The 27,858-nt window shown below is 26.7% G+C and overlaps 1 protein-coding gene across 2 annotated transcripts; it reads left to right on the top strand.

The window, feature by feature from the left end:
• The first annotated feature begins 400 nt into the window (after positions 1 to 400).
• LOC129975607 (60S ribosomal export protein NMD3-like) lies at positions 401 to 27,550 on the top strand. 2 transcript variants are annotated; one of them, XM_056088676.1, is made up of 15 exons: positions 401 to 518; positions 2,075 to 2,130; positions 4,663 to 4,797; positions 7,100 to 7,193; positions 7,847 to 8,053; positions 9,932 to 10,022; positions 10,109 to 10,187; positions 12,641 to 12,737; positions 14,024 to 14,141; positions 16,152 to 16,303; positions 17,531 to 17,646; positions 20,018 to 20,090; positions 23,508 to 23,617; positions 24,367 to 24,437; positions 27,371 to 27,550. In XM_056088676.1, the coding sequence occupies exons 2-15, from the start codon at positions 2,090 to 2,092 to the stop codon at positions 27,502 to 27,504; spliced, it is 1,518 nt and encodes a 505-aa protein (XP_055944651.1). In that variant the 5' UTR covers positions 401 to 518; positions 2,075 to 2,089; the 3' UTR covers positions 27,505 to 27,550. The 2 variants fall into 2 exon arrangements, with proteins under 2 accessions (XP_055944651.1, XP_055944652.1); XM_056088677.1 differs by having other exon boundaries at positions 512 to 652.
• Positions 27,551 to 27,858: the final 308 nt, after the last annotated feature.

Here is a 27,858-nt window from a genome sequence, read left to right as displayed (position 1 = left end):
CTCATTACAAAGATATTGGACAATATTTATATTCGAGCTGTTACAATAATATCTTCTAATACTAAGAGGAACATAAGATTTATTTTTGTAACATTTTTCTCAAACTGATAAATATAGGAACAGAACTTATGTTTAAATATCTTTGAAAAGCTGGGATAATTCGAAGTCCATCCATTAATCACTATGTTAATAGGTTGGCTCTCTAATCATGGATTTTGATTTTTCATAACTTTTCTGAATATAAACGGTATGTAAATCTGTAATAGAAAGCAAAATGTAATTTTAAAAAATTTTATTGAGTAAAAATTCTAAAAACAATGACTTTTATTTCATTTGTGGGTTCATTTCTCAGTCAATGCATCCTGACCTACATGCTAGCAAACCTTTTACTTCGTTTTAAGATTATAGGATATTTCACGATAACCGTCGAAGTCGGTATTATTGTTTTTACACGTGAAATCGGTCTTCAAAATTTGGCTAAGGTGAAATTATTGCTGTTATATAAATTTGTAACGCAAGTATGTTTGTTTTTCAATTTTTATTGTTTTATACATTTATTCAACTTTTTTGAGTGGAAGATGAAAGCGTAAAATACGAAATAAAGTTGCTGGAATTGTTTCCGAATATTTGGAAGAACTTAATAAAATTTCATGTAATTTCAGTATTCTTTTATTCAAATTTATTTTAACCTATTTTGAAATATTTTTGATACTGAAATATGTTATGAAAGAACTTATATTTGCATGCGTTGTATGTAATAGTTCACTTATATTATTGGATTGTTTAAAAGTTTTTTATTCCATTTTAAGTGTCATTCATACGCATAACTGACTTCTTTTATTTTATATCAAGTGATTTAGTAGAAGATACATTGTGTTTTTCTGTGATTGATGGGGAATTATATTCATGAGATGACTTGACCATTTACTATCCCTAAATATTATTTATTGAAATATCCATATAATGGAAGGCCAATATTGTTGAATTTTTGTTCTCTCAGTTTAAATGATGTATATATCTTTGCTCTACCGTTTGTCCTTGTACCTGGTTGAAAGTCCTGTAAATGAAACCTGTTCTTTTTTAAAGTTGATATATTTTTTTAAAAAGTTTACTTTATGGATATAATAAATGTGTTTATTTAATCTTTAATAATCCTAACAAATTTTTAAATTTCCATTTGAAAGTTTGGATGCACCAGCCTGGAGTAATTTGTCATCCCAGTAGAATTATAGCTAACCTTGTTGTGTAGCCCATTGAAAACATGGGCTAAACTATTTCTATTAAAATGATATCACAGTAGACTTTTGTGGCCATCGTTACATATTTGGTTGAGTTTATTGTTTTATATAGTGAAAGTAAAATTATATAAAAGTAAATGAATTTAAAAGAATATAAGCATTTTTTCTCACATTGCTTCTTTTAGGCTGCATGCTGTCTTAATTAAATCAAAAAATACATGAGATTTACTGTGACTAAATAATATTCATTTATTTGGGAGATGCGGCACAAAAGATTCTTTAAAAAATGGATTTTTATCACCCGTAATTTTAAAAAATTAATCTTTCATGTTTTAAAATATAAATCCACTTCATAGCCTTTTAATCAGTTAATCCCAAAATAAATGTAAAGCATAAATTTCAGTAAAATTATTTTGAATTATGTTAAAAGCACAAAAATAACTGTGAAGGGAAATTTGATTTTTTAAAATAGGAAAAAGTGCAGAATATCATTTGAAAAAGCTATTAATACTAAAGAATTTAATGTTCTTTAAAATTTAGTAAAAAATATAAAAATAATGATTGCTTTTAATTTTCTGACATTATTTTGAAAATAAATGAAAGGAAACAGATAAAAATTTCAAAATAACATTTTCATTAAAAAGAATCTGACTAATATTTCGTGCATACCTGTTAAAAATTGTTTGTTTTGAAATATATATTGATTTTTTTAAGACATAGCAAAAAAAATCGATTTAACCATAGAAATATAATGTAATTATCTTCAAAACAGGATCTTGGGCATTAATAAATTAAAACTTGATTATCTAATGACTCTTTTAATTTTATCATTGCAGATATTCTGTGTAAAGATGGAGTACGTAGAACAGCAGACTAGAACGCTTGCCAGAATGTGTGTATTCTTTGATTGTATATATTTTATAAAAGTAGAAATTTCATTTTTTTTCTTTTATTATTATTTAGCACCAGAACAGTTTAAAAGGCTTTTTAATCTTTATTTACATTATTGGCTTTTAAAAAAGTATGAAAAATTATATACATAAATCTGAAAGTTTAATGTGTTGCATTCAGAGTGTGTCAAGCACTTTAAAATTACGATGGCCATAAATATAAATATTTTTTATTTCTATGAAAGGATTATTCTCTTATTAAAATTTGCTATAGTTTATCTTTGTCAGTGTGTTCCTTTTCAAATTTAATTTTTGCCTTCTCAGACAAAATTGATTGAAAAGATTATATAACTTTTTTTGTATTAATTATTTTATTTATGAATATATTAACAATTCAGCTTGATAGCAGTGAATGAAATATTTATTATTTATTCTAATGCTTTGATAGCAGAACTAATAATCTTATTTTAAGATGTGTATGGGATTTTGTTGTTTCACTGTTAATATGCCCACAATTGTCAAGCATGAATGTTAGTGTGAAATATTGATTTCTGTTTAAATCAAAAGCCATTAAATTTGGTGACAATACATAATCATTTTGAGAAAAAAAATTGCAAGTTAAGTAACTTAATTATGCTCAATTTGGTGCAAATTTAGCTAATAGAATAGTATCAAACATGGGAATAATGAATAAAACTTCGAATTTTCCCAACTTGATAGAGAAGTAAATAGATAATGAAATGATTATTTATATATTAGATTAAAAATAAGATATATTTTTGTTGTTGGGAAAGCTTTAATGCTAAAAGCTTAATGTGAATTAATAATTTGTAAAGCTTTAAAAATATGTTTTCTCTCTAAAGTATTGAACTGAACAAAAAATTTGATACTACAATGAAAATCAAATTGATTATAACTGCAGAAATTTTTTTATTAAAATCTAGTTAAGTAAATAATTATTAAAATCAGTAAAAATTATTATTTATTTATGAATAAATAAAAATTATTACTCATTTCATGACCGATTTATTAAAAAGAGGCTATTTGCTAATTCTGAATTTATTTTAAAATTAATGATAATTTTTCCAAAACAAATAATTTTTTTTTTTTTTCAACAAACAGAATTATCTCAATTTTCCCTCTTTTATAAAAGAAAGATATATAATATGAATTGACATATAACAAATGTAGCAGATTATTTTTCAAACTTGCTGCAAGCATGAACATGCATCCATTTGAGATATGATAATAATATTGAAATATCTGCTAATTTGTACTTTAAAAAATTCATATACAGTACACTCCCGGTTATCCGCGGAATTGGGTGATGCGGCCGCCGCGGATAATCCGAAAAAAGCTAAAAACGGGTATAGCAAAAAAGAAAACAGTCATTCCAATTTTGAAAAATCGTTTTATGTACAATAAAACGTAAAATAAACAGCAGGAAATGTTTAACTAACGCTTAATATTTTAGTATATCACTCAAAACTAACCTAAAATACATTTTGTTAATGAAAACAAAAAAGTGCTTTGTATTTACGAGAGGCGTCAAGGATACACAGAAAAATTAATACATATGTACTGTTTTAATACTGTAATGTATTATGTAATTACAAAAGCATAACTATAAAACTGCACCTTTTTGAATTCCTGTTGCATGTCCTCATTTGAATTCCTGTTGCATGTCCTCAACTTGCATTAAGAAAAGTAAAAAAAAAAAAAAAAAAAAATTAAACTTTGTGCGGGAAGCGCAGATAACCTGCCCGCATATAATTGGGAATCTACTGTATTTGATTTGTATAAAATTTTTATTTCCCTTTATTAAAATTTAGAAATTTGAAATACACAATTGGAAAAAAAAACTACAAGTTATATTTATAGGACATTTTTAAAAATTTATATTGTAATAAAAATATTTTTGACAAAAACAGTTATATAAAAATTGGCCAGAGCAAAGTTTTTGAAACTGAGTTCATAAGAAACTTCTTGAAACTTATTTATTTAAAATTATTGTTAGTCTAGGTGACATTTATTATTCATATAAAAATTAATTTTCTGCATAAAAATTACTTATAATGCTTTTAGTTTTCTAACTAGATAATGAAAAATCAAATTTTTAGTTACAGCTCTTATTTTTGGAAAAAATAAAATCAATATATCTTTAAACCATATTTTTCAAATTTATGTGTTAGAATAACATTCTTTAATTTTTCTCTGTGTATATTCTTGCTTTTTCTTTGTATGTATGCATATATAGAATGCTAAAAAAAAATTGAGATTCATGGATTTTTGCAGCAATTTTTAAGTTCATATTGCAATGGAAATTTCAGTGATGCACATAATATGAAGGGATCATATTTAATTTTATATCAGGATTTATAAAATGTTGTTGCATATTTTTATTGATATTAACTTTTTATTATAATCTGCAATAGTTAATTTTAATACTTACTATGTTACAAATTCATTTTTGACAAAATGCATTTTATATTACTCTTTTAATTTGAATTTGATTTTTATATTTTTTTCCACAGAAAATGTTGCGATTGTGATATTCTCATAGAGCCCAATCCATCAAATATGTGTGCTGGATGTCTTAGGAAGCGAGTGGATATAACAGAATCAATATCAAAACAAGTTGTCATCCAATGCTGTAAACTCTGTGAAAGGTACTGCATTTTAAACATGATTGCATTCACCAGAATTGATTTTATAAATTTTTTTGGTGGAGTTTGATTTGATATTTGTATAGCTATGTATTTCCTAGGGTATTTTGAAAGCATATTCTCTTATTTTTGTATTTAGAGCCTGCAAATTGTAGTAGTATAACTCTGATATAGAATTTGAACTATTAACACATTGTATAAAGCACTCTTCGCACACAACCTGCTCCTAGGCCCTACACCTTTTTGAATGCTCTAGAAGCATGCTTGACTAGCAATAAGATGCATATATGCACATTTTTAATTTGCATTTGGTATTATATTTACATAAAGTATTCTTAAATATTACTATATATTTTCCACATCTATTTATTATATAAGATTTTTTACATATTAAAAAGCTGTTTCCTTATAAATTAAAACATGAACTTTGAAATAACAAAATGTACAAGAATAAAACACTTTATAAGGTACTGTAAATGATTGGTGCAGATCTATCGACATACCGGCTATATTGACTGATTGTTTCCTTGCTTGGACATTCAGTTATTTTGCTAATCATTTGTCATAAGAATGTGTAAGGCTTCGTTACCCTGGTAACATAACAAAAATATTTACCTGTGGTTGGTTATGCAACGATTCAGCCGAAAAAACATGAAAACAAGATATTTCATGTCCCGGCCATAATGTTCGGCCTGCAAAAGTGAGAAATCTGGTGACCTGTATGCAATGTGTTAAAGTGTACCCATACACAATGTGTCTATTGTAGTTGAATTTGAAAATTTCAAAAAATGTTATTCACTGGATGTTGTTTACATATGATAAAAAAAATTAAGATACTGGAATCAATTTCTTTAATTTTATTTAAGAAGTTGGGATTAAAATACACAGTTTATCTAGCAAAACATATCCTATATTGTTCCTGTATGAAGATTTAGTATGATTTCTCTTGACAAAACGTGTATATTCAGTTTGTATTCACAGAGTTTCTGGCTATTTATTTACATGAGCTGTCAAAAATCAATTATAAATTCACTAGAATATAACTTCAATAGTGAAATTTTTTAAGCTAAAAATCAAGACTTAAATTGAAAACTTATTATGTACAAGGCATATAGTTAAAATCTTTTTAGGAATTATTTTCTCATTGGACTTATAGATTAATACTTTTGATAACAGTTTTAAAAATTTATTAATATTATAATTTTAGAATTTATTTTAATATTTTATTGTTTGTTTTAAATTGTCTTCTTAGTTTGTAAAAATGTATTTATTACTTATTATAGTTTTTACATTTTTGAAAATTGGATTTCTCTTCCATCTCAAAAATTTGATAATTCAAGAGATAGTTAATTCTCCCATAAAAATTAATAGAAATGTAGCATAGAGATATAGCATTTAAGAATAAAAGATTTTTTTCTCATTTATTTAACTATTATATCATTTTTGAAGAAATTGCATCAGTTGTAATTATACTATTTGTCGCTTTTTTAAGCAGTTAATAACCAATTCTTATTTAAGGCATGGATTTTAATTAATTTTAAAGAAATTAACTAAAAACCATATTTGTTTATTTTTGTTCAAAAATTTATTGAAAAATCAGACAAGAATTTTTAAAAATAGGTATATATAAATTTTGTGTGAGCTTTATGTTTTATTCGCTTTATGATTGGTAGATAGTGATTCACTTGATGCGTGGTATCTGAGGTTTGTTTTACCAATAATGTTTGAAATATTTGAGGAAAATTATTAATATGTAATAGTAAGTATTTATATCACACTTGATGGTGAAATGATGACAAAATAGAAAAACTAAAACTTTAATTAACACCACATTAAAAGCAAATAAGTTTAAAACAATATATTCTACTTTTAGACACACTGTTTCTAATAATACTAAGAAGAGCCACACAAAAAAATGATGACAGTTTAACTTCAAAATCTGAATGGGTAGTATATGTCAGTTAAAAACTAATTATGAATACTTTTTGCTTTCCTAGGCAAAGAAAAAGGAAAGGAGATAGTATGAAATGTAATACGTAGTTCTCCTGTACTCAGAGCACTTGATGTTAATAGGCTTCAGTTTAAAAAACAGTTTTGTTATGGGATTTTTATGGACTTATTCTTGAAAAAAATTGCAATTTTCTTGCTATTAACTCTGACAAAGTTGCATTGTTGTATTGTAAAAATTTGAATTGTTTTTTTTTTTCCTGTATTAGTTTCAAAGTTATTTTGACAAAGTTAATTATTACTGTTTTTGAAATTTTCCTTTTTAAGTAGAATTTTTTATATTAAATATCTTTTGTAGATACTTGAACCCACCGGATAAATGGCTTGTTTGTCCTCTAGAATCAAGGGAATTACTGGCATTTTGTCTGAAAAAACTTAAAGGATTAAAAGAGGTATTATCTAATGCTAATTTTTTTTAAAAATGTTTTCTCTTACAATAAAATTGATTTTTGAAATAATTTTATCAAACATGAAAAAGAGTTTCATTTGAAGATATTTTCAACATAGGTCTAAACATGTATTTTGTTATCTTGCTCATGAGTTATTTTGATCAGAAGTTACTAATTTCTAAAAGATGAGCTAAAGAAATTGGTTGATAGAATTTTTAAACCATAGGAAATTCTATAAAATTTCTCAAGAAAATTCATGAGTGAATGTAGATTTACCGATTTAGATTTTTATATGAAAAGTAGAATTTTCCAACTTAAGAATTATCTTCTTGTTTTTTGTTGTTTTTTTTAAATTTTTATTTTTAAATACAATTTTGAAAATATCTTTAATTAATTGTTGCTTGTTAAGCATTGCCTATATAAAATTTATTTTTATGTTTTAAGATAGGTGTTGATCGAACTTTCATATAAAAGAATCTGTTTCTGTATTACTGTAAAGAAGAAGAAAAAAAATTTAATGTATGTTTTTAAAAATGAAATATGACCCACTTTTGTGATTATATTAGCAATAATTTTGTGTTTTGAAATATGCTAATCTAAAGCATTAAACATATTTAAAACTTGAACATGACATGCATTTTTTTCCCATATTCCAGATTCACTTAGTTGATGCTACATTTGTATATACAGAACCTCATTCAAAGAGGCTAAAAGTTAAATTAACTGTACAGAAAGGAGTATATGGTGTTGTCTTACAACAAGAATTCATCGTAGAATACGAGGTTCAAACTTTTATGTGTTCCGATTGCCATAAAAATGAAGCTAAAAACTTTTGGAAGGCTGTTGTACAAGTGAGACAAAGGGTTTGTATTTATCTTTTTCCTTTCTATATTCATCTTTTTTGACCAATCTGATGTTAAAAATATTTTTAAATTCTTCATCCAATTTCGAAATGTTAACATCCCATAGCCATTATTTATAGATAAATGGCCTGTGTAATATTTGTTAATGGCAAAAGAAGTATTAAGTTTATAAAAATCCTTAATGAATGATGCATTTGTATTCTTAACTACTTTAAACTATAGAGAGCTTTTTGAAATTAAATAACTTCCTTTTTATGTACAATCTTATTTACAAAATATCATTATTTAAAATAAAAAAATTTCTCAAATATTTAAATTATTTTTAAATATATCAACATTATATTTAGGATCATATATTTAATTATAATAATGCATCCTAAGTTTTCCACTTATTATCATTTTAGTTTGTTTCTGATTATGGAAAGCTATCCAGATTACCATCTAGATAAAGGCAGTGTGATTTGCTGTCAGAAATGGTTGAATATAAAATGTATCTGTTGTTAAAAGAAACAGTCATAAAGGAGCTAAATTTTCAGTTATCAAAGATAACAGTTTTAGCCTTTAAAAGTCATAGTACTAAAATTAAACACTGTGTTTGCAATCCTGAATAATGATATAAACTCTTTGATTATATTATTTATAAAGGAATCAGAAAATTTAGGAAATGAATGCAATAAAATACAAATGTAATGCACTATACATTTGTATTTGTATTACATTTGTAAATATTATTTGCAAAACCTTTTACAAAAACAAGGACGTGAAATTAAGATGGCAGAGGACTGTAATGAGAAACTGTAGAGATAAGAATACAAATTAAAATAAAATCCAAAACACGAAAAATTTGAACTTAAAGTCTGTAATGAAATGAGTGCATGGAATGATATTCAGATAATTGCATGCAATGTTTTTAATCTAATAATGTTTATAGACTGAAATATATCATTGCATAAAAATTATTTTTTCTCTTTATCTTTCTTACACTACAAAAAATTTTCAAAAATAACTTTAGTGTTACCAATTCTATATCTGTACCGGTTTTTTTTTTTTTTTTTTTTTTTTGTTCTCTAGTTTTAATAAAAATTATTTTTATGTAACAATAACATGCTTCATTTACTCTATTAATGAATGTTTCATTGAGACAGTGTGTGTGTCATGTCTATGATTATATTATTTTATAAAGCTTGTTCTTAAAGATAGATGAATCAAGTCTAAAACTTTTTCATGCCATGATGTTTCTGGTTAGAGCTGTAAATATCTTTGTAATTTATTTTTAGTGGAATTTTTGATAAAACTTTATTGAGATTTTTCTTAATTCTTTGAAGGAAAAAAAAAAAAAAAGTAAAATTTGTATGGCCCCCCCCCAAAAATTATATCTTTGATTCTGCATCCTACAAAAGTGAAGCAAACTACATGAATTAGTTTCATTACATATATGAATAAATGTAAAGGAAGATATGGATTTTTATTATTATTGTAAGAGGGTTTACTTAGAGATGGCAACCAAAGTGGCTAGGGCAATCTGACTTCCTCTGCGTCAGTCTTAAAGAATGGCAGTAAAATAAAATATAAATAAATTTTTGTGACCTTCTAAAGTTGAATTTGATGTATTGACATAAAAATAATGCCATATGCTTGGCATCATTTACTTAAATTACTGATGACAACTAGGAGTAAAATAAATCATATATCAGCTTGGGCAACCCTTTCTCTTTTTAGATTACTTGTTCCTAAATTAATTTTAAAATTCAATAGAAAGTCAATTAATGAACAATTGGGATGGTAAATATCTTAAAATAAATTATATATGTGATTACCTACTATTTATTTGTTTTGAATATATGGAATCACTAAAAAAAATTCTTTTCTTTAATTTAGGTGCAACATAAAAAGACATTTTTCTATTTGGAACAATTGATATTGAAACATAATATGGGAGTGAATTGTCTCGGCTTCAAAAAATCTCCTGGTAATTACAATAATTGAACATTTCTCTATCAATCTATGTTATGCATTTATTATAATAGCTATCTCTATATAATATTTTACTTATAGTTGGAGTGGACATGTTCTTTGCTAAAAAGGATGATGCTCGAAAATTGGTGGATTTCTTTATGGCAGTTGTGCCTTGCAGGTTTGTTATGAATGATTCTTTTATTTGATTATCTTTGTTAGAAAAGCTTTTACTGGGTTTGTTCATTCAGGTTTTCAATTCCAGCTTGTTTTAAAATTTCTGTTGTTAATTTTACTCTAATATTCTAGAGCTATAGTTCCTTAGCTTTTTATTTTTCTGTATTCCTACTATATTACTTTTATTTTTTGTATTCCCAATTATATCAATCGCATTTTTGTATGAAGAAGTTGTTAATATTGTAAGGAGTTTAGAGAGAAAAATCAAATGACTTAAATCAATGAAATAGCACTTACAATTATTAATCTTTCATTTTACATTTTATTCCTCTTTTTTTTAATAACATTAGTTTCATGTCTTAGCTATGATAATACCATTGATATAATTCTACATTAACTCCTTGAACTGCAATTGATTTTCAGTAAGCACTACTCAAATAGACGATTTAATTTTCTTAGTTTTAAGAAGAGGTAATATAGATTTTTTTTCCCCCCCTTCCATGGAGATTGTCAATTCAATTTCTGGCAAATACAGCTAGCTCATCAGTGTCATTTTGCCTAAGAAAGTTATGATAAGCTGATTATATTTCAGTTTAATGGGATAACTTTTGATGAAAGATTGCAATTACTCATTATGGTAATCAGCATTTAATAGTAATTACAGTGAAAACTTTCCATTTTCAAATGAAGACAGATACAAAATCATATCTAGAATTGGACCATACTTATTGTATTTGTTATTGATATTGTTTCTGCAATTTATGTGTTTGTGAATGTTGCTGAATATTCTATTGTTCTAGTATTAAATTCTGTTCATTTCACTTTCCCTGCTACCCATTAGGTTTTCAGCTTCCATTTCCCATACAAATTTAAGCAAAATTCTGTATCTTAAAAAAAAAAAAAAAAAAAAAAACTTTTATGTTTTGCAATGTTATCAAAATTGCTTTTGAATGCCATTTATCAAAATTACTTGTAACCCATTCAATTAGTCTACTGTCATATTTCTAAAGATACATGTATACCACAAATTGAAAACTTCTATTGTATTGAAGAAATAGCTCAGAGCTGTACTAAAAGAGATGGATTCCAAGACATTCAATGCACAAATATGATTTGCTGAATTTCAAAAGCATTGTGATTTTTCATATGAATTATTAATAATTTTATCTGTGATAATTTTCTCGTACTCATAATTGGAGATCAAAATATATGCAGAATCAAACTAAAAAATGATAGCCAGTAAATTCTAACCCATCTGATAATAAATGTAAAAAGAAGGCACGAAGTAAACATTCACAATCCTTTTAAATGACAGTTAAAATTTATACTTTTTAATTCAAAACCATCTGACTTTAAATAAAATTATAAGAATCTATTAAAATGGAATCATCCATCCAATTGTTTTATAAGTTTGAACCATTAATAATATCACACATTCATGACAACGGTTAAGTAATGTCTGTCTTATCTGAGGCCATCTTCTTCGAGTTTTTATTAACATTCCTTTTATTCCATTCATTCAATTTAATTTTAAAAGCTTAGATTTCAGTAATAAACAAAAAACTTTGTTAATTCTAGAATAAAATTAAGAATGTTTTCAAAACATTATTGGGGGAAAAAAAAAACCAGTTAAATATCATTTTAAAAACTTGAATAGACATATTAAACGTATTTTATAATATATAAGATATGGATTCGTTGGGGTGTTTTTTTTTTTCCCCCTCTCCAAAAATAAATTAGATTTTTTTTAATTATAATTTTTTGATTTCAAAATCTGACTGTTTGGTATATGCCAATTGAAAAAAATTTCAGAGTTTGAGAAAGCAGTTGGATTTTTTTTTTTTTTTTAAGTGAAAACAATTTAATGTTGTTGGTATAGCTATGGAAGTGCAATGTAATTGTTCTTTAAATGGAATGCTTGGTGTTAATAGATGAAATATGCAAAATCAGTTGCTTTTTTGTAATTGCCAAATGCAACTTGGGGGGGGGGGATCTGCACAATATCAAGCAAAGCGCTATTAAATAGCAATTGTGTCATCTTAATTTTGGCTGATGCATTTGTCACATTCTATTGCTTAGACATGACAGACTTATCTATTATTATCCTAAGTTGTTGTTTTTTTTGGTGATTAATATATATATATATATATATATATATATATATATATATATATATATATATATATATATATATATATATATATATATATATATACATACAAAAGCATAGAGAAATCTTATCCTCCTCTCTTTCTAATTCATAATCACTCCTTTTGATTATACTTTGGCATTAAATCAAATTTCATAATACTTTTTTGCCCTAAACACTTTAACCATATAATCTTGCAAATATTACTTGAAAATCTATGTACTACAATAGTAGTACCTTACATTTGCCCTTAATTTCCAAATCATTCATTTCTGCTATATTATTCTTATATGTCTTTCTTTTTTTAGGTACACAACATCTCAACAACTGATTTCTCACGATACTCACAGTAATACCTTTGATTACAAATATACATTTTCTGTTGAAATTGTTCCTATCTGCAAGGTAAATGTTTGGATTTATATTCATTTTTAATTTTTATAAATAACAAATTAAATATTTTCTCATTGGCCAAATTATTGTGACCATCCCTTATTGCTCCCATTTGCTCACAATGTTGAACCATCTTTTGCCCTTAATACTCCTTGGATTCTTCTTGGCATGGACTCCGTGAGATGTTGGGAGGTGGTATGAGGAATATGAAAGTGATGAAATGCATTTTCCAATTCCTTAAGATATGTTGGTAGGGGATCTAGAAAATTATGTCCCACTTGCTCTCACTCCATAGATTCTAATTGGAATAAAATCTGATGATTGTGCGGGTCAAAAAAGCCAGATAAAGTATCTGTCATGTTCTTCAAAAAATTTGCAGATGGTAGCAGCTTTATAGCAGGGAACATTATCCTGCTGGAAGTATACATCCTTGGCAGAGTATGCCATTGATAACTAGCTGTGCATGATCTTAGACAACATTTAAATACCCTTGGGCATTTAAGCATACAACGACAAGAAGACAACTCCCAAACCTTAATATTGCCTCTAGCTTCAAGTGTTGTTGCAATATGGTTGAGGTCCATACTTTCATGCTGTTTTCTCCATATTCACATTTTGCTTGGTGTAATTGAAAACATCATTCATTGCACCACATGACCTTTTTCCAGTAATCTATTCTGCACTTTTTATGCTCCTTTGCAAATTGGAAGCATCTGCAGTTCTAAAAGGCAGAAAGGAGAGATTTAAAACTGGTTAACAGCATTGTAATGTGTAGTAAACAGTTTATTCAGAATATTCGTAATTGCTCTTTAATTAAGATTTCTTACAATTTTGTTGGACTGAGCAACTCTGTCAACAACTCTTTTCAGATAGAACATTATTAGCCGGTGGTGGCCACAAACCTGCTGTTCAGATCCATATTTCTGCTTGCTAGTCCACTCTGTAAACATTAATAACTCATGCCCTTGAATATTTCACAAGTGCAGACATTTTGTTGATAGTAGTTATGATACTTTTAACAGTTAGTAGTCATTAGGACTGTTTTCAAACTCAGTTAAATCAAATTCTTTTGACCATTCCTTCTGGAGTTCCTTGGTGCTTCTCTTGTCCTGCAGTTCTTTTTTATAGATACCTCGCCCTCTAGCGGCAACAAAGTGAAGTTTTGGCCGATCTCCATGTGAGATTCAAATGGTTGTAATATTTGGCCACTCAATTTCTCTCTCTATATATATATATAAACTGAGTGATGAGAGATAGATTGCTTGATTGCAACTATTTTATTTCATTTTATTTTTCAGCATGATGTTGTCTGCTTGCCTCTATCACTGTCTCGTACATTAGGAAACATTGGTCAAATATGTGTTTGTCATAGAGTCACCAATTCCATTTATCTTATTGATCCTCGTACTCTTCAAAGTAAGTCTGGATTTTATCAATAGACATTAAGTTTCCTTCAGTTTTAATGTACTTTTTGTTTACTTGAAGATAGTGTTATATTCATAAAATATAATAATTCAAAATTTTGATGAATTCCTATGTTTCAGAATCTTTTAAATCTTAAAATTACATTTTAAAAAAATGTTTTCTTAAGGTATAATAAATCAAAAATTTTAAAAAAATTACATGTTTGAAATTTGGCATGATAATTTTTTCATCAAAATTATGTTCTGTCAAATTCTGGACAAAATTTATATGGATAGTCTGTTCATCCATTAATGCTCATGTGAACTCAAAATGTGAATAGCTTTAAAGATAAATTAAACATATATATTTATCGTTCGAAATCTACATAGGTATCAGATTTGAATCTGATTTCCCAAATGGTTTACTATCTGTATGCCAATGTGATAACTTAAACATAACTTATAAAATGAAACTTGATATATGTTCATCAACATTGCAGATCTCTATCTGATTTTAAGGCCAATTGGTGAAAAAGAGATTATTGAAATTCTATATTTTGTTTCCTTTTCTGAACTATGAAGGACAAATTATGTCATATTGTGATAGTATACGAATAAGTTGCATACACTTCCAATGTTTTGAGAGAAGTCGATCAATTTCTGTATGATTCTGAATCACCCTTCTTTTTATAATCAAATTTGCTTATTATTTGATTCAAATGAATTTTATTTATATTCTGAAATTGTTTAAATTATTAATTTTATTATCTTCAATTCTAATAGCATTGGTTTAAAAAGGAAAAAGAAAAATCTAGCATAACTGTCTTCTTATTAAGATAAGGTTAAATCTTAACAAAAGTATTGTGTGCATATGTGATGATTTAGATGCTTTATTACCGTAGAAAATTAATTAAATCTTTGTTAAGGAATGAGGAATAAATTTTTATTATATCACTTGCTGGCTTTCCATTAGAAAGTTTTCCAACAAATCATTTAGTATTGATATATTTAAGCTCTTAATTTGTATTCACTTCTAAGATTGCAGTGCAATGGACAAGAGGTTTAGCAGTGTCATTGAACTCTTGATACATATATTACTTTTTTACTTTTAGACTATATTTAAATTTATTCTCATATTTTTGAAATTTCATTTTTAAAAGAGTATTTTCATCATCATATTGTTTGAGATGTTTTAGCATAATCAAAACTATTAATTTCATAACAATTATTAAAATTTCATGTTCTTGAGCATCAATCAGGTTCATCAGAAGTTCAAGCTTAATTTCTACAGAATTTACAAAAGGTCAACAAATTAATTCTTTAAAAAAATTGACTATTTTTTGAGTTCCCAAATACTTTAAGTAAATTAAATTTTAAGATAAAACTTTCTGAAACATGTACTTACAATCAGTAAATACAGTAAAGTATAATGTTGTTTCTTTCAAAAATGTTGCTGGAGTAAATTGAACTATAATTTCTACTGCTAGTTTAAATTTGAGGTGAATTTTCTATTTCAGAACCCAAATACTTAACCCCTTCAACAAAAATTAAGACAAAATGCAAAGATATATATAAGAATTATAATAACATGATCTTAAATTCAAAATATAAATCAATTTATTGTGATGCAATTTAACCACGGAAAAAAAATCAGGACTATTTATTTTATCACTGAAAACTTTTTATCTTTTTAAAGGATTTTATATCTATTTTTTTCTTCTTTGTATTCATTTTATATTAATAATTATTTAAAATTTCATAAATTATTTAAAATTCCTTTGAAAAGTTATTTAATATATACTTATCAGAAATATTATCTTTCATTTTGTTTCTTTTTGAGGTAGTTTATAGATATGTATAAAAATATAGATATGTACAAAAAATTTTATGTTTTTACTCTAATTTTTTTTATTTAAGTTTTTTTTTTTTTTTTTTTTTTTTTTTTTTTGAAATAGTAATTTTGATATTTGTACAATGCTATAATGTGTGGTGTGAAGAAAATAAATTTATTGACTTTTTATAGCTGCTGATGTAACTAGTCAGCAGTATTGGAGAACACCTTTCCATGCTATTGGTTCATTGAAAAATTACACTGAATATACAGTGATGGATACAAATTTTATTTCGGATTCTGAGCGAATTACTTTTGCTGGTCAAGGACGAATATCTATGAAGGTAAAAAAAAAAGGCTTCTACTGTTCTAAAAATATACTGAAGATATCGATATTATATCAACTCTAGGACAAGTATTCTCTATAAAAAAGTGCCTTCTATTACTCCTTAAGTTTTTACATTCAATGTCAGTAATTTAATTATTTACTTTCAAATAACATTAAATGAATAGAATCTAATATGAATTGACCATAAATTCCTTTGAACAGGTATTTAATATATACTTATCAGAAATATTATCTTTTATTTTGTTTCTTTTTGAGGTAGTTTGTAGATATGTACAAAAAAATTTTTTTATATTTTTACTTTATAAAAAAGTGGCTTCTAACTTCTATTACTCCTTAAGTTTTTACATTCAATGTCAGTAATTTAATTATTTACTTTCAAATAACATTAAATGAATAGAATCTAATATGAATTGACCATGAATTATGACTAATTTTACTTTAAAAACTGTTATACTTTAACTGTCTATATTTAAATAATTGATTTATAATTTGGGAAATAAAGTATTTAATAATATCTTACTAGAAGGGATTGTTTTTTCCTTGTAAATTAGACAAAATAAATATATAAAGAAAAAAATATTAATTTACGGGGGGGGGGAGCAAGTGAGATAGTGATTTGATTTTCTTTAGGGACTTAAAATTATCACCGTTTACATATTGTATTGCTATTAGCATTAAACAACTTTGAAGACCTGTTCCATTTGTTTTGAATTTCAAAGAGAAGTTAATATTATTATGGAAAAATTAATTCTGCTAAAACTTGATGATGGGTTCACTAGTTGGTGTATGGTGTAATACAGGAAGCCTTAGGCATAAGTGTCAATGGGCCTCAATAACGATGTATATAGACATGAATACACAGATAATAACACACAGCTGAAACATACACAAGCAATATACAATGGCACGCTTAGAGTGAACAGCAGCCTATAGGTTGTAAACAATAACTACAATCCATAAAGCGGCCAGATGGAACTCAACAGGAGGAGGGAATCTACGTAACTACTCTCTATAGTCTCTCCAAATGTCTACTATTCTCCACTGTCTCCTTTCTTAATCTGTACCCAACTGCGAATTCACTACTCTACGACAAACTACTCCACACATGACTCAATACTGAATCAATACTTTTCTCCAAACCTTGTTGTGCAATACCAATATTTTATGCTGTCTTAGTTCAAATTATTTTCATTATAGTAAATATATAACTTTTTCCTTTCAGCATAATCTTGCAGATGCTTGGGTTGTAAAATCCAGTGAGCTTGGGATAACAGAGAGTTTAATTCATAGCCGAACTCATCTTGGCCATCTTTTAAAGCCTGGTGATTCAGTACTGGGGTAAGCATTCTTTTTATTTGTCTGTGAAAAATGATGGATTTTACTTTTTAGGCAATATATCATTTTGGATTATCCATAATACATCTTTAGTTAATATCCAAATGTTGTTTGTTTTGTATTGGGCAATTAGAAATAATGTGTTTCTTTTCAAAGCACCATAAAGCAGGGGGGGGGGATATCTGTTTTCACTTAAATGCCTTTTCTTAAAGAATATTGAAAATTAAAAGATGCAAAAGATGGTAATAAATTTAAAAATAATAAAATGCCTGAATATTTTAATTAAAATGCATGTACATTCCATAATTGTTCAATTAAAAATCAAACAGTGAATTTCTGGAAAAACAAGTTACTGTGTCATTTGTAAAGATTTTGGGACAGAGTAAACATTAAGTTGCTACTTACATAAAAAATTATATTATTTATAAAAGATATATAAAAGATCGATCAACATGTATTTTATGCAATAAGTATATATTTTGTTAGTAATTTTTTTTTTTTTAAATAAACCTCCACAAAGCTGATGGACTTATGATCAAATATCTACCAAATTACTGTACTTGTATAAGTTATCAAATTTTAAAGTAAATGAAGTAGTATAGTAGTTGTTCTAGAGAACTAAAAAGATCATATTTACTGAATATTGCCCCCCCCAGGTCTCATTTTCCTCTCTTAAAAGCTTATATCTCATAGATATAAACTTTAAAATAGAAGATTTATTATTATTATTATTTTTTCATTGCATTGCATTTTATTTAATCACTTAAATTTAATGGAAATAACATAGGACAAGTTCAATCTTGGTTTTTTATTTTATTTACATGATAATAACATTATATTTACATAAAATGCATTAGCAAATTATTGTAAGAATATGCCTAAATAATTTTCTCTGCTGAATAAAAATTATAGTTAAATTCTTTCTAAAAGAACTTTTTCTCTAACAACAGTAATAATCTTTTACTAATTATTCAATCCTATTAACCCTTCAACTGAATGGAATGTAAAAAGTTAGCCCGAAGAGATTTACCAGTAATCACCGGGAAGCAGAAACATTCTTTGTACATTCAAGCATTGTCATTTTAGAGAGATTCAGTTGTTGGAAAATGGGTTAAAAAATTTTACATGTTGTTCACCATAATGCATCAAAAAGTTTCTTGTCCAAATATTCAGAATTCCTGATAGTAATTTTTTTTTAAACATATGAAAATAACTCATTCAGTATACAGCAAACATGGCAGCTTGTAATCAGTTTACATTATATAACTTCTCTTAGTAGGTCAAAGTTTCTCTTTTCAAATGGTTTAAATATTCACTAGTGTCTCTCTCTCTCACACACACACGCACACCTTTACTGCATCTTCTTTTATTCAAAGTTTTCTTTTTACCCCTGTTGCATTATCTTCTCATCCAATCAAAACAATCATGAGTTGATGTGTCATCTCCACAAAAATATAAACAGATTGTGATAACAGGGTTTAAAATACATTGATGATCAAATTCGACGAGAAAGTTATTTTTCTTGTTAAATTATAGTTACATTTTGTTACCTTGGAAAAATGCAGAATTCTTAAAAAGTAAGAAAGTGAAACAATGAAAATTTCTCAATTTGCAGTGCGATATATTATGGATGATTGACACAAAAGTAATTAGCATACTTATGATTTTATTTAAAATTGGTTTCATGTTTTCTCTGATAATAATGTAGTTTTTTGTAAAAAATAACCCTGATATGTGTTTATTCAGAATATGTACATATTTATGAGAAGTTTGGAGAAACCCACACTTCTTTTTCATAAATATAATTATATTTTACTTCCTCTTTTTCCCAACACTACCCCTTATATCTAAGTTGCATATTGTGTCAATTGGTGAAATATTATTGTGAAAAAAGAAAGTTAGATCTAAAAAAATTCCTCTTGTTTGGAAACAAAAATAGGAAATCTGCCTTTTTTTTTTTTTTTTTGCTAAAGCTGTAGTTTTTCATAAGTTATCAGTTATTTGTGTAACCAATGTGCCTGGATTATAAATATTATGAAGTTACTGTTCGGTGCAACCAACTGCTTAACACATCTTGTAGAAAATGAACTGCATTAATTTGAGGAAATATACATTGTTTGTATTTCTTGTTATTAAAAGAAAAACACATTCAACAAATCAGGAAGGAATTATTTATGAGGTTGAAGGAATTTTCTCATCTCAGTCTGTTTCAAAATTAAAAACAAACAAAAAAAAAGTTTGTCTCTTTATGAAATTATAATCTAAAAAATTATCGTCTTTAGTCTCCTGGCAAAATTCCAACACAAATAAAATCTTTTCAATTTTTTTTTTTTTTTTTTCTGTATTTCTGATTGAAAATTTTCTTTTTCTGTAGATTAGATCTAGCAACTATTAATATCAATGATGCTGAGTTCAACAAATTGAAAAAAGAAAATCTGCCTGATGTGGTAAGCATTAACAGATTATTTTAAAAAGTATATAAAATTTGTATGGCTATAATCATGCATTCAGTTTATGAATATATGTTTATTACATTTTAAATTAAACATTCAGACTTGTCTTTAAAATATGCTTGGTTGAAACATAGTAATACAACACATAAATTATTTAAAAAATTAACATACTTATAACATTTTTGAATAAAAAAAATATAATGTAAAGAAAAGATAGCATACAATAAAATATCATTTATACATCTCTCAAGAGTTGTGGCAAAATGATATATTAACGACAAGACATAAAGATGAAATTTTAATAAGCAACTTTTTAAGATAATGAGAAGCATCTTTTAAGCAACTTAAGATAAGCAATAAGCAACTTTTTAAAGATAATGTAGTATATTACTCATAGTTTTGAAAGTAGAAAAATATTTATTTAAAAAAAATGAAAAAATCATACCTATGTTACACTTCTTGAATACTATTTGTGCATATTTTATTTTCATTTATTATAATGCATGCAACCGGCATCCTTTTTTTTTTTTTTTTTTGCTTAACATGTTTATTGTCTGTAAACATTAAGTACAGTTTTATCAATTTAATGAAATTTGTTAGATTTTCATTACAAATTGACAGGCAAAATGAATTCAAGCTTTTTTACTGGGCTCTTTTTCATTCATATGACCTCCAAAGATGTCATATTTTTTGCAAATAGCAATTAATTTGAGGTGGGGGGAGAGTTGTCAGAAATATCTGTTTACTGTTCACCAATGATGTGCAGTTAGACCAAAAGTTCATCAATGGCATGTAGTTCATACACAAGTACTGAAAGTGGTATAACTTCTGATCCTTCATCATCACTTTAGCATCAGATGATTTCTCTCCATTTATTCCTTAATTATGAATAATTCCAATGTATTTAAATTGGTTATCCTTCTGATGAGAAAGGAAAATAACTGGGACATATAACCAGTAAGGTTTTTGCATCATATAAACAACTTTTTCATTACAAAGTTTACAAATAAATTGAAAGTATGGTGAAACAGCATTTGAATCAGAAATATAGAAGCAGAACTTGAATGTATTTTCTAACTGCTGAATTTTGTGATGTATATCTGGTCTTCATGATCAATCACTCTATATCAACATCATTTCAACTTCTTCTGTGAATACTTTGTTACAGCATAATACAAGTTCCCCTCTCCACAATCCAGGCCTGTTTCTCACTGCTTGTATTCAGTGATCATTTATTACAAATGCTAAGATGGAAGTGAACTGATTGGAAATTAGAATTATTTGAATATCCAATTTTCAATCCACCTTATGCCGATTCCAGTTATTTTTTCTTCATTGGTGATAAATTTTGAAGTCCCACCATTCCATTAGTATAGTGTGGCATGACTGTAAATGTCCGGCTTTAATATGTTGAGATGCAATATGATTTCTCTCCAAATTCTTTATAGATTCAGATAGAATTTTCCTTGCAATTGCAGGTGGTTTATCTTGCAGCAAAATTGCCAACTTGCTTGATTTTTTTTTTTTTTTTTTTTTTTAATTTTAAGTAGGCATTTCTCAGACACGATCAACATCCTGTGGTAATCAGTATTTTGCTTCTTTTTGATGTAAAAGGGTTTTCTGAAACTGCTATTAACGAATGTTGATAGAGGCATCTGAAAGAAAATTCTTTTACATGCTTATCCTTAAAATTACATTGAGTAATAGTGAAAGATTTTTTTGGAATATTGCAGCACTTGCATTGCTTTCTCTTGCTTATGATCAGATCATAATGAACCACAATGACTGTCATTGCAATTGCAATGTTGCCATTTAAGCATTTTTTGAATAATATTGTGAATTGTCTCAACACTACAGATAGCTGAACCTCAAACTATCAAATGGGATAGTTAGAGAACCATGGTTTTTTCTTAGTTTTAAGTGTTTACCAAAAAAAAATATTTTTTTTATGCTTTTTATTTTATTTATTTATTTATTCTTTATGCTATATAAGAATACTCATTAGGCATTTTAATTCATTGAAAATTTAATATTGTCTCGTAGCAATTTCAATGCATTTATTTATTAAAAAAAAAGTGGCACACTTTTTTTAAAAAATTGGTTTAAAAAAATCCATAAAATATTTTTGTTTAATTTTGATAAATTTTCAAAGTTAATGTTTAATGCAATTTACTATACTTTTTATTCTTTTATGGATTTTTCTTTTATTGTTTCTTCATGTCTTAGATTTGCATGCCTTTGCTGATATTATCAATTTACTAAGCATTATATTTTTCTGGAAGCATGCATTTTTTTCTGTAAATTATGCTATATAAGAATAATTATGCATAGAATGCAGTGATTGATGCAATCAAGCCAAGCAAAAACAATACAAATAAATTGAACTAAAATATTTTCATATTGCACTATTTTGTAGAGATTCAGATATTCATTTACTTATTACTTTCTTGTATATATAGTAGTTGAGAGAAAGTATAATAATTGTCAAAAAATTTGAAATTGAGATTTTGACAAATCTCTATATTTTAGACCTACCTGAGTTTGAAAAACACATTTTTGGAAAATGTCTGTCTTTCTGCGACAAAGATATCTCAAAAATGCTTTGAGCTAGACAGTTGAAATTTGGTATATGGGTTTTTATGCTAAATTTGCTGAAATCTATCTATTTCTATCAAATAGTGAATAAAAACTGTAGAGAAATTCTGTCTGGTCAGCTGTTTGAATATAAGCTAACATGAAAACTTCAAAATGAAGAGAGCCTGCATAGATAAAATTCAGCACATGGATTAAACATATTGCAGTGAAGAAACCTGTCAAATTTTGAGAGAAATAAGGATTGGTCGTCTGTCGATCTGTACTTTCATAAACATACGTGATAACTCAAAAATGTAATAACTGTATCAAATTTAGTATTTGAGTTTGTGCCTACAGTTGTAGTTCAATGTCAAATTTTTGTTCCATTTGGTTGGAAAAAATGTGTCTAAAACACAAATTCGATTTTCAGATGCTGTGAACCGCATCCTAGAAATTAACTGTCAAATAACTAACTTGTTTAGAATAACACAATAGATTCAGTAAAAATGCCTTTATACTAATGTTAATATTTCATTATTACTATATGCCATTGCTATGTAAGGCTTTCTCTGGCATAAGTTTATTAGAAAGAGTATGCAAGAAAGTTTTGAAAAAGTCGCACCCATGTTTTTTTTTTTTTTTTTTTTCTGATTTTATTATTCTGAAAAACTGTTATTTTGTCATGGTTTTTATTCAAAAGAGACAAATATGCAGAAGCCTTGACAGTACTTTAATTATTACTACTATATTAGGTCAGATATTGTAAGAAATATATACATTTAAATAATTTCTTAATTACTTTTTTTTTTTTTTTTTTTTTTTTTTTTTTTTTTTAAGATTTTAGTGAAGAAAATCTTTGGTGACAAAGCAACAAGACAGAAGCGAAGAAGGTGGAAATTAAAACGATTAGCTATAGAGACTGATACTGATACATCTAGTGTTGCCAGGTAATGACAAAAAAAATTCATTTCCTATATAATGTAAAAATAGATTTAAATATCAAATAAATTATTGTTAAAACATTTTTTTTTTCAAATCTTATTGATTTATAAATTTGTTGTATTAATTTAATGCCAGTTTTTCTTTTGATGTTTTCTGCAAAATATTATTCAAATAATTTTTTATATGTATGTTTGAAAAAATATGTATATTAAATCGTTGTTAAAATTATGATATTATTTAGTCTGGCTTTTTTTATTATTATCTCACAATTTTCAGTAACAATACATGGATTTTAAATCATAATATTTTTAGGACTATAACCAATATAAAACTGCATTATATATATACTTCCAGTTATTCAAAAAAAAAAAATCTGGATTTTAATATTTTTGTTATATGCTGTTATACAATAATAGAATCAGGTGCAAGACTTTTGTTTAAAGATTAATTAATCATCAATTTAAAACAATAAACATTTCTTCTTGAAAAATATTTGTAATTAATAGATTTTTTAGTGTAATTATATAAAGTAAGTCTCAACTAAAGACAAACATTTAAAATTGTTAATTACTACTTACATTATTTATATTCATCTGTTGTGGGGTTATTCTGTACGTATCTTCTCTAAAGATGCAAATTTGATGGGAAATACTGTAAATAAAGGGTTAAATGTATAATATTTTCTTCCATTATATCATTAAAAATAAAAAAAAATACAGAACTGCATTCTAAAATATTATTCTCACACTTTCAGGGACTATGATGATTTCTTGGAAGATTTAGAAGAGGATCCTGAATATCGCCAGAATGTTAATATTTTTAGAGGTAACATATTTTATTTTAGATTGTGTATTTATCAGTATATCTATAATAAATCAAAGTATTATATACAGGTTCATAAAGTTAGCAAGCATTTTTAAAATTCCGAAAAGCTTTAGTTATATAACAAAAACAAGTTAATTGTGATTAAAGTAGGTTGGCTAAGCGTTATATGTAGTTAGAATCCAATCAAACTTGGTAGAGAATTAAAATCATTTAAGATGAGATAGATTAGTCCAAAAAAATTTACGTGTGATTTAAAAAAGGGGGGGTTATAAAGGGCATTATTCCATGTTAAATCTGGAATAAAAAATTTTCTGTTGTGACAGACGGTAGATTATGCTTGTTGTTCCAGTGTTATTATTGGCAACATTTCAACCCAGGTGAATCATAACTAAAGGGATAACAATACTCTTTTGAAAATTGATCTCTTATTCAAGTATAAACTGTATATGCTTCCTAAAGGCTAAGACTTTTTTCTGCATAGTCTTTCAAACCTCATCTTAATCACAGACCATGTTGGAAGACCTCATACACAGGGCACAGACCACACTAGGCATGGGAATAGCTAGCATTTAGCAATTTCCCCTCAAAAAGCTTTAATAGGAAAAACATATGTCCAGCAGTCACGAATAATAGCTCAGTCACCACATCAAGAACCTCATCCTCCTGTCATTAATATCTCCATCAACATTTCCAATCATTTAAAACACACACACACACACATTTTCTTAAATTTACAATTATTATTTGAAATATAAATCAATTAAATCAGAAATTAAGGGAAGAGCAGATTGCAATCCCTTGAGAATAACTTGGTGATGATGCTTTTAATTGAATTTTTCTGCATTTAAACTTCATCAAAAAATTTTGAAATTTGTTGTGAACTTGCAATTAGCAGATACAGTAAATAATGGTTCTCTTCTGTGTGACAATGCCAGGTCCTATACTAGGTGCTAAATTCAAGATGCAACATAAATCATTGGATAGGAGGTTTAGTGACATTTGATCCTTGTTTGCTTCTTGGTCCTTTTCCTACAAATAAAGGAACATTCATAGGAATGAATTTCACTTCAGACATTGAAGTCAAAGCATAGCCTCAACAAGTAGCAAAATAATTAGGGAAATCATTTCAAATAATCTGTGAGGCACAATCTAATCCTGCCGTTTGATAAATGCCACAGATTATTTGTCAATTTTGTGAGAAAATGACAAATTGATCTTTTTACTTTATATTGTTTTAATTTGCATTGTAATCTTTATATGTTTTTAGAAACCAGTATTTGATCTTAACAATGTTTATATAGGGTTGTTGCTATGAAGTAAAAATTATAAAAAATAATCAAATTATTCACAAAGGCCAAAATGCTGTGACAGAATGCATTCTCCAGCACATTTTTCTCATGTTGACTACTAGTATTCACAAGGAAGACATTCAATATTCTATATAGCTGAATTGTATTTAGTTGTAGGAATACTCATGTCGTGAAATGTTATCTTCTTAGATAATTATGTTTAGAAAAATAAAACAACTTTATAAATGATATTCATAATGACAACATAAGATGCATGTTAAGTTTCTCTAATTCTTTGAAATTTTTTATGTCTATTCTAAAATACTTTATATCTGATTTGCAGCTGTGAATTTCACACAGCTTCATCTAGTAATAGGATTTCTCTCTCTCACTCTCTCTCCACCAAAATTGCAGATGCGGCTATTACATTTATTAATTAAAATGCATTTATCTGCTTAGCGAGTAGCCACCACATACAAACTACAACAGTTCCATACTGTATCATTTCAGTAATTATTGAAGCTATTTTTCATAGCTCTTCCCCCCCCCCCTTTCAAATGGTGACATTTATACAAAAATGGCTCTGAATTTTAATTTTTCTTTTTAAAAGTTTGACAAATTTTACAGCCTGAAATAATTAAGTAATTTCTGGGCCCGTATTAATAAAAACAATTCTTGTATTTAAAATATTTCGTTTGTGTGTTTCAATTAAATACAAGTGTATTTTTATTTAACCTTAAAAACTGTTTTTTATTATTATTATTATTATTTTCTATGTGATTATAATTGAGGTTACAAAATAATTTAGGGACAGATAAAATTTTCACACAGTTTGATATTATGAATAATACAGGAATTGTAATTAATGAATTAAATGGATTTGTGATTACTGAGGATGATATTTGTTCTAGTTGGTACAGATGGAATTTTGGCTGATTTTAAAGTTAAATCAACTATTTAAAAAGAAATCATATATGCATGTGTACATATAGACAAAAGCATTTTACATGCTATAATTTAAATTTATTTATCTGTTTAGTGTAATTATTATTATTATTGTATTTAAAATATTTTATTTGTGTGTTTTAATTAAATATAAGTGTATTTTTATTTAACCTTAGAAACTTTTTTTTCCCCTTATTCTCTTCTGTGTGATTATAATTGAGGTTAAAAAATAATTTAGGGACGGATTATAAAAAGAATCCATCTTGCTTTTACTACATCTTTAATTGAATAATTCTCTTTAAATCAAAGTGTTCTCTAATACAGCATGTCTCAACCTGTGGGTTCACATATACTGCCAAACGTACATGAAATGGTCTTGGGACATATATGGTAAAAAGATGTAATAGTAGTCATTGATAGATGTATGTGTATTTCCTGTATATATATATATATATAGATGCATGTATTAATAATTAATAGAGTGGAATGGAATTCATAGAGCAGAAGTAATATGTCAAGGTGTACATAGTAAAAAAAAAAATTTGAGAAATTCATTTCTACAGTGATGCTCTTTTCAGTATATTCATATTTTAAACTAATTTATCTTTGAAGTTTTGGGAAAGCCTATTGAATTACTCTGTATGCAAATGATTATAAATTTGCTGCTGAACATTTTTAATTCTGTTTGAATTTTTGTAGATAAAGACAAACTTCCTGTTGATGAAGATGAAATGGATGATGATGTGCCACGCCTTACCCTCCAAGACATGATGGACGATTTAAATTTAGAGGAAGATGCCACTGGTGAAGAGGGAGGACCTATGATGGAATAAATATAAACTTGTTATAAAATATGTAAATAAAATTTTTTCAAGCGAATCTTAGTTGTTTTTATTCTATATATTGGATCATTTCTCACTATAACTAAAGGTGAAAGAAACAAAATATTAATACAAATTTCTGTAATTAATACAGATAAATAATTCGCATATTCCAATTTGCATTGGTAAAAAACAACCATAAAAAAGAATTTTTATTTCAAGGCGAAGAGGATTGGTCGTGTTTGTGACGTTTATTTGCACTTTGTCTAAATACTGTGACATCATGTTGCTTTTCTTTTGCAAAATGCTAGGGGGGGGGGTCCAAAATAAAGTTGTCACTGACAGAATGCTATTATCAAATAGAGA

Source organism: Argiope bruennichi, chromosome 7, assembly GCF_947563725.1.
Source record: "Argiope bruennichi chromosome 7, qqArgBrue1.1, whole genome shotgun sequence".
NCBI classification, from domain to species: Eukaryota; Metazoa; Arthropoda; class Arachnida; order Araneae; family Araneidae; genus Argiope; species Argiope bruennichi.
Note: the sequence above shows the minus strand (reverse complement) of the source record. Positions and strands in the feature narration are given on the sequence as shown.

Coding starts and splice junctions, on each gene's coding strand:
- LOC129975607 (XM_056088676.1), top strand. CDS start 2,090: ATGGAGTACGTAGAACAGCAGACTAGAACGCTTGCCAGAAT. Junction 12,738..14,023: donor AAATTGTTCCTATCTGCAAG/GTAAATGTTTGG, acceptor TTTATTTTTCAG/CATGATGTTGTCTGCTTGCC. Junction 17,647..20,017: donor CCTGGTGATTCAGTACTGGG/GTAAGCATTCTT, acceptor CTTTTTCTGTAG/ATTAGATCTAGCAACTATTA.